At 43.7% G+C, this 8,618-nt stretch overlaps 1 protein-coding gene across 1 annotated transcript; it reads right to left on the reverse strand.

The window, feature by feature from the left end:
• Positions 1 to 6,240: 6,240 nt before the first annotated feature.
• Positions 6,241 to 8,279, reverse strand: LOC114439882 (mucin-2-like). Its single transcript, XM_028412081.1, has 3 exons — positions 7,508 to 8,279; positions 6,843 to 7,345; positions 6,241 to 6,783 (listed from the first exon to the last, which is right to left on the reverse strand). Exons 1-3 carry the CDS (start codon positions 8,133 to 8,135, stop codon positions 6,241 to 6,243), a joined length of 1,674 nt encoding a protein of 557 aa, XP_028267882.1. The 5' UTR covers positions 8,136 to 8,279.
• Between the last annotated feature and the right edge of the window lie 339 nt (positions 8,280 to 8,618).

Genomic DNA, 8,618 nt, shown 5'->3' on the forward strand with positions numbered 1-8,618 from the left:
GCTCTGAGTTTTAATTGGTAGATCGGTAGAGATGGTTTGTTGTTGGGTGTGAGATGGATTTGTGTACCGGTTTATACAGGGTGTGAGTGTGGTTTATATCTTTTTATGATTGGCATGATGTATGGGGTCATGGCTGAACACACAAACACACAGTGAAAATAAATGAACACACGTGTCAGAGAAATTGACTTACTGCAGCCTACCGCCTGCTTCCATGTAATTGATGTATTGGTAGATAGAGATATGTGTGTGCGTGTGTGTGTGTGCGCTAGATCAATACAGGTCCAGGCCAAATGTCACAGTGGGAGGCAGCAATGAATGAGTTCTTCACCTTGGTCCATATCAGCCATCAATCGGTCTGCTCTTCCTCTCTCTCTCTCTCACACACACACACACACGTCATGGTGTACTTTCACTGTGCAGCTATGTGGTTCCATGCAGTGAATGCACCCGTACAGAGAAAATATAACATATTATTAAAGGGTGCACACACACCCACACACACACACACATCCATTGTGAAACCATGGACCATGGAAATCAATACAGCGTGTGTGTGTGCAAGTGCTCAAATAGCATTTTAGGCTGTGGTCAAGTTGGTGCTTGGTTCTGCCATGAGCTACACCTGGGTGTAAATAGTGTTGGCTGTACTTGCCTCTATATAATCAATCAATCAATCAATTAACCTGTTTTTATAAAGTGCCTTACTAAAACCAGAGACAACATTAAAACAATAATAATAATAAAAACATAAACAGAGATAAAGGTGTCACAGTGATGTGTTAAAGCTTCCTGAACAGGTGGGTCTTAAGTCTGGCTTTAAAAAGTGGTAGCTCAAAGGTTATTCCAGAGTTTAGGAGCTGCCACTGCTTGCACCTAGACCGAGGGATCTGTAACAGCTGCTGGTCAGCAGAGCTTAACGCCCTGCTGGGTTGGTAAATGTTTAAAATCAATAAGTAGGTGCACTGACAGCATTGAAAACAATGTGGCTCAGTGGTATAGCAGGGTTGTCCAATAACCGGAAGGTTGGTGGTTCGATCCCAACTCCTCCCTAAGTCATTGTTGTGTGTCCTTAGGCAAGACACTTTACCTGTACTGCCTCTGCCACTGGTGTGGCGCGCCTTGCTGGTCATTGTATGACACTGCTTGGCAGCAGCCTTAAACAATTTCTGGGATTATTAAAGTATCTAAAATAAAAATAACATGAATGGCTTCAGTCACCCAAAGGCTGGTTATTGCCACCTTTGAAACCTGGGTGTGAATAGTAATTTTGGCTATGGTCACCTTCATGCTGTTCTCTTCCTTTGAGTGTAAGCCTTTTACTACGTACAGATGTAAATAGCACATGTTAGATGTTAGTCTCTGCTCTGCTCAAACATACCTAGTTGTAAATAGCAATACGTCACTGTCATGTACTACACTGTGTAAATAGCATAGTTATCTAAGAACACTGCTTGTCTCTGCAACCATTTAATACACCCATGTGTAAATAGCACTGCTGTCTCACACACGTTTGTGTCTTGTCTATGCCTTGTCATACACACCTGCGTGAATAGCATTGTTAGCGATAGACTCTCTGCCTTTCAATGTAACCAGGTGGGTGTAAGACATTGTAGCATTGTTGGTCATAAGTACTCATGTTCTTCCATGTGTAAATAGCACTTGTGTAGGTATCTTTGTGCTTGTCCTTGCCTTTCATTATATTACTGGTGTGAAGAGTATTGTTTACTTAGAAGGTTGGTACTTTTCTCTGCTGTTGAATACATTGCTGTGTAAGTAGCACTGACTCATCTTACAGAGTGTAGACACAGTCCAGTCCCACCCCCCCCCCCCCCCCCCCCCCCCCCCCCCCCCCCCCCCACCAGTGACCAATCACAGGGATGAGTGCTGTCACCTGGGTAGAAGCACTCCGTCTTCAGCCTGAGCTGCTGCTTCTTATCAGCGTCCTCCAGCCGCCTCAGCCGCTGATGCTTTGAGGCGCAGCTCACCTGCCCGTGTGCTGCGTGTACGGCAGAGCAGCCGCGGCGGCGCTCGAGTATGTCCCGTGTTTGACATTCAAGCTTCTCAGGAGACGGTTGAAATGGCATGACTGCCAGAATTACACAGCTCGCCTACACTCCTCTAATCCTACAGCGGTGGTCGAGGACGAGGATTACCTGCATTCCTCTTCCTCTTCTTCCTCTGATGCTAATTGAACTGATCCTGAATGGTTTTTAATGTACACAGAGACATGAAGTCAGGGATTATTTTGGAGAGCAGAGGGAACACAGAGAACTGAATGGATTGTCCATGTTTGTTGTTTGTTAAAGCAGCACTGTGACAGCAAATGATGTGAAGTTATTGTGGTGCACATGTAGATTTTTGGATAAACTCTGAAGATAAACAGAAAAATGTTTTATATATATATATATATATATATACAAATACCTCTGGCACAAGAGTTTCCTTGTAAACTAATATAAAAAATAAAGTTGTATCTTATCATATAAATGAAATTTCAGAGGTGACCATTAACAGAGGCTGCAGCAGGCGCTGAAGGGTGGGAAACAGACGGAGAAAGATGTTTTTGAGTCTTCAATTATCTGGGTGAGATCAATTACCAGCTGTTTAATGATTATCCATTCAATACTGTCTGCAGTCTGACCTCTGCACACACACACACACACAGAACATGCATATTCAACAGCCATCCTGTAGCTGTAGTCAGTGACTTCATTTAATTTAATTGATAAAACGTTTATGTTGAAAAAATAAGAATTTATATTTTTACTTTAAAGGTATTTTTGTTTGTTTTATTGCACTGTAACGTGTTAAGAATGAGAATCCAAGAGGATCTATTTAATTTCTAAAGCGGAACTAATGTTCATTGTTATGTTGATAGAGGGATTGTTTTTACCGATGCAAAAAAGAATGCCATGTGGAAGACCTGACTGCGTTAACACTGATTTTTTGAAGATGAAGAAGATAAAGAAATGCTAAGGAATTCTTACTCTTTTGTCAAGACTGTTTTAGAAGATTGGTTAACCTCCCCTTGAGTCATGAGGCCAATGACGTTCGTAAGTTAGATCAGTGGTCCCCAACCACCGGGCCAGGGACCGGTACCGGTCCGTGGGTCATTTGGTACCGGGCCGCACAGAAAGACTGAGCAAAACATATATTATTCATTATCTGAGTCTGACAGCTGTTTCATTTATAAATCGATCAGATTCATCCGCCTGTGCCTTTAAGCACCTGCCCAGACGCTTGTCTCGGTCACGGGATACGGCCCCAAAATTAAGCCCCCAAGCAGCAAAAATAAATAAAAAACAAACGTCTTTGGAGAGCTTCTTCGGAAAGGGGAAAAGGCCTAACGAGGAGACAGAAGAAGAGGAGCCTACCCCTTCAAAGAAAAAGAAACCCGCATTTAAAATACTATATCAGGAGTCCTATTTAAAATACGGATTTATTGCAACAGGTGATTCTCACACATCAAGTCCGCTCTGAGTGATATGTGGCGACAGACTCGCAAATGAGGCAACGAAGCCTTCAAAACTGCGAGACCGAGCACCCTGCATTAAAAGACAAGCCATGGAAGAAAACATGAACAAGAACGACTGAAGCAATTAATGACGGCCAAAACAAAATTACGGAGTGGACTGGACATAAGAAACACACTTCGGGTGTCATGTCTCCCATTATCCCTAGATGGGACTGCCTCATTGCTGAGAAAGCTCAAAGGCTCCCACTAATTAAGCATAAGAGTAAGTTGTCTCTTTATGCACTTTTTTTTCTGTGCCGGTCCGTGAAAGTATTGTTTTACATGATACCGGTCCGTGGTGCAAAAAAGGTTGGGGACCGCTGAGTTAGATGATAATTCACAGTACGTTTGTCATTTATTTTGTAAGCTAATTATCATTTGAAGTACTGTTGTTTACTTTGATTATGTGAGAAGATTGTTTTATTCTCTGTGAGAATTTATTATTTGTGCTTATTTGTACATATTATTTTAGTTCTTACGACGTGTTTGGCATGTTGGCATGACGACGGGTGTCCCAAGATGAGCTAATAAACGCCTGTGTGTGATAAGAACGATTTTGGTCGTGATTCGAACTGGAGGGGAGCAACACATCCTGTAATATAGGCATTTGACTGCTAATGCTTGCAAACATGTGGTGAGTGTGTGTGTAACCTTCAGAGATCGATGCTGAATGATGATGATGATAGTGGTGGTGGGAAGTTGACTGCAGACCACAGCCGGACTCCATGCAGCTTGTGGCTCTTTGCTTTGGTTTAACGCCACACGCTGCATGCATTTGTTTGTTTTTGATTCAGTTTTAGTTATTAGTTTCAGAATGTTAGGTTAATTTGTCACATAAAGAAGCTCAGAGTAGATAGTAACATACTTAACGTATATGTCCTCCATTACATACAATACAACAATAAGAGACACATTAACTTTCAGTACAGAATAGTTGTTTTTATTTTATAGACATAAATCAAAATGTTCTTCACATGTTTTCTGCTTCATTTTACTTTATTTTTTTTATTTTAGATACTGTATTAATCCCAGAGGGAAATTCTTTACGGCTGACTAGCAAGGCACGCCACAGGCTAGGGTGAAGTGTCTTGCCCAAGAACACACAACAGAGACTAGGGAGGAGTTGGGATTGAACCACCAACCTTCCGGTTACTAGACAACCCTGCTATACCACTGCGCCACTGTTGTCCCCATGTTGATGCTAATATTCCCAAAGTAACATATAAAACCCATCACCATCTATTAAGTTTTTAGTTTTTTACATTTTTTGTCAGGATATCATTTCAAATGATCATACAAGGACAGTCTACAAGGAAAGAATCAATCCAGCTTGAGTGGGGTTGAATCCAGATAACTTTTAAGCTGGATACGTTCAGACCTGTTTTCAAATCTGGCTTTTTTTCCCCCAGTTTTTGTGTCTTACAGATGGTCTCTTACCACCCAGCTGACTGTCCGATTGTAAAATGTGCTATATAAATAAAACTGAATTAAAATAAAAGCCATAAAAACATCCAGACAGAGCCGTTCATGGAACCATCCTGTTGACCTTGAAGCACAAACACAATCTGAAACTATAATGTGCTGTTCCCAGAGAAATGGCAGTGAGGTTGCTTTCAACATGTGGACTCACTCTTCTAATAACAACATGAAAAAAATTACACCAGTCAGTCCAAACTGCAGCTCGGTTTGATGAGCCAGCTGCTCTGGACTTCCAGAAGTCAAAACCAACATGCAAGTCTTGGATGTTGTCTCACCCTTATGGTTTGTGCTGCTGCTGCTGGCTCGGTTGCTCTCTTCGCTGTCTGTGAGGCTGACTCTGATACCTCTGCTGTTGCTGATGCTGACTCTGATACCGCCTCTGTTGTCTTTGTTGCTGGTTCATTAGTTGTCTCTGTTGCCTCTGTTGTCCTTTCTGATGTTGCCTCTGTAGCTGTCTCAGATGTCTCTGTTGCTGTCTCACTGACATTGTTGCTATTTCTGTTGTTGTCTCATTTGCCAGTTCAGTTGCTGGCTCTGTTGCCAGTTCAGCTGCTGGCTCTGTTGCCAGTTTAGCTGCTGGCTCTGTTGCTAGTTCTGTTGCTGTCTGTGTTTCAGTTGCTGGTTGTGTTCCTGACTCCAGTGCTGTCTCTGTTTCGGTTGCTGCTTGAGTTGCTGGTTCTGTTGTTGGCTCCGTTGTTGGCTCTGATTCTGGTTCTGAGGGTGGCTTTAAAATGGTTTCATTTGCTAATTCAGTGTCTGGTTCTGATGCTGGCTCTAGTGCTGTGTCTGTTGCTGGTTCTGTTGCTGTCTCTGTTTCAGTTGCTGTTTCTGTTGGTGGCTCTGATGTTGGCTCTGATTCTGTTTCTGAGAGTGGCTCTAAAATGGTCTCATTTGCCAGTTCAGTTGCTGAATCTGTTGCTAGTTCAGTTGCTGAATCTGTTGCCAGCTGGGATGCTGTTTCTGTTAGTGGCTCTGAGGTCTCATTTGCTGGATCTGATCGTATCTTAGTTGGTTTTGTTGCTAGCTCTGATGTTGACTGATGCTCTGGTTCTGTGGGTGGCTCTGATGTTGTCATATTTGCTGGTTTTGCTGGAGGTTCTGATGTCTCATTTGCTGGTGTGGGATGTTTCTCCTGGGTGGCTTTATTCATGCCAAAAGCCACCGCCCAACCAATTAGAGCACCGACTGCAGTTGTACCTACATACATACATGATTTTTTAAACACTGTGCAGGTGGATGATGTCTCACTTCCTGAAGATCTCTGTCTTCCTGAAGATCTCTGTCTTCCTGAAGATCTCTCCCTTCCTGAAGATCTCTGTCTTCCTGAAGATCTCTCCCTTCCTGAAGATCTCTGTCTTCCTGAAGATCTCTGTCTTCCTGAAGATCTCTCCCTTCCTGAAGATCTCTGTCTTCCTGAAGATCTCTCCCTTCCTGAAGATCTTTGTCTTCCTGAAGATCTCTCCCTTCCTGAAGATCTCTGACTTCCTGAAGATCTCTCCCTTCCTGAAGATCTTTGTGTTCCTGAAGATCTCTGTCTTCCTGAAGATCTCTGTCTTCCTGAAGATCTCTCCCTTCCTGAAGATCTCTGTCTTCCTGAAGATCTCTCCCTTCCTGAAGATCTTTGTCTTCCTGAAGATCTCTCCCTTCCTGAAGATCTCTGTCTTCCTGAAGATCTTTGTCTTCCTGAAGATCTCTGTCTTCCTGAAGATCTTTCCCTTCCTGAAGATCTCTGTCTTTCTGAAGATCTCTGTCTTCCTGAAGATCTGTGTCTTCCTGAAGATCTCTCTCTTGCTGACGATGTCTCACTTGCTGAAGATGTCTCCCTTGCTGATGATGTCTCACTTGCCAGCTCTGTTGCTGTTTGACTTGCTGGTTCTGATTGTTCTGTTGCAGAATCAGGGGGCAGCTCAATCAGCTCAATTTCTGACTCTGCTGATGCTGCTACCTGTGGTTTTGCCTTTGTTGTTGCCCATGCCAGCCCTGTTAGCAGTCCTGCCACTCCTGCCACTCCTGCCACTCCTGCTGCAACCGTTAAAGCCTCCTTTGCTGAATTCGATGATCTCGTTTCTTGTTTGGTTGCTGCTCCTGAATCTCTACTTGTTGCCATCTTTCTTGCTTGCTCTGATGTTGTGTACATTGCTGGTTCTGTTGCTGACTCTGTTTTAGTTGCTGGTTCTGTTGTTGGTTCCAGTGCCGTTTCAATTGCAGGTTCTGTTACTGTCTTGGTTGCTGGTACTGTTGCTGGCTTGGATTCTGTTTCAGTAGCTGGCTCTAGTGCTGACTCAAGTGCTGTCTCCGTTGCTGGTTCTGTTGCTGTCTCTGTTTCAGTTGCTGGTTCTGTTGCTGTCTTGGTTGCTAGTACTGTTGCTGGCTCAGATTCTATTTCAGTTGCTGGTTCTGTTCCTGACTCCAGTGCTGTTTCTTTTTCAGTTGCTGGTTCTGTTGCTGGCTTGGATTCTGTTTCAGTTACTGGCTCTAGTGCTGACTCAAGTGCTGTCTCCGTTGCTGGTTCTGTTGCTGTCTCTGTTTCAGTTGCTGGTTCTGTTGCTGTCTTGGTTGCTGGTACTGTTGCTGGCTCAGATTCTATTTCAGTTGCTGGTTCTGTTCCTGACTCCAGTGCTGTTTCTTTTTCAGTTGCTGGTTCTGTTGCTGGCTTGGATTCTGTTTCAGTTACTGGTTCTGTTGTTGGCTCAGTTGTTGGCTCTGTTTCTGTTTCTGAGGGTGGCTCTAAAATAGTTTCATTTGCTAATTCAGTTTCTGGTTCTGTGACTGGCTCCAGTGCTGTGTCTGTTGCTGTCTCTGTTTCAGTTGCTGGTTCTGTTGTTGGCTCTGTTGTTGGCTCTGATTCTGTTTCTGAGGGTGGCTCTAAAATTGTCTCATTTGCCAGTTCAGTTGCTAAATCTGTTGCCAGTTCAGTTGCTGAATCTGTTGCCAGCTGGAATGCTGTTTCTGTTGGTGGCTCTGAGGTCTCATTTGCTGGATCTGATGGTATCTTAGTTGGTTTTGTTGCTAGCTCTGAAGTTGACTGATGCTCTGGTTCTGTGGGTGGCTCTGATGTTGTCATATTTGCTGGTTTTGCTGGAGGCTCTGATGTCTCATTTGCTGGTGTGGGATGTTTCTCCTGGGTGGCTTTATTCATGCCAAATTCCACCCCCCAACCGATTAGAGCACCGACTGCAGTTGTACCTATAAACTTTAGTGGTTTTTTAAACACTGTGCAGGTGGATGATGTCTCACTTGCTGAAGATGTCTCACTTGAAGTCTCACTTGCTGAAGATGTCTCACTTGAAGTCTCACTTGCTGAAAATGTCTCACTTGATGTCTCACTTGCTGAAAATGTCTCACTTGCTGACAATGTCTCACTTGCTGAAGATGTCTCACTTGAAGTCTCACTTGCTGAAAATGTCTCACTTGCTGACAATGTCTCACTTGCCAGCTCTGTTGCTGTTTGACTTGCTGGTTCTGATGATTGTTCTGTTGCAGAATCAGGGGGCAGCTCAATCAGATCAATTTCTGACTCTGCTGATGCTGCTACCTGTGGTTTTGCCTTTGTTGTTGCCCATGCCAGCCCTGTTAGCAGTCCTGCCACTCCTGCCACTCCTGCTGCAACCGTTAAAGCCTC

The sequence above is a fragment of the Parambassis ranga genome, chromosome 8 (genome assembly GCF_900634625.1).
Source record: "Parambassis ranga chromosome 8, fParRan2.1, whole genome shotgun sequence".
NCBI classification, from domain to species: domain Eukaryota; kingdom Metazoa; phylum Chordata; class Actinopteri; family Ambassidae; genus Parambassis; species Parambassis ranga.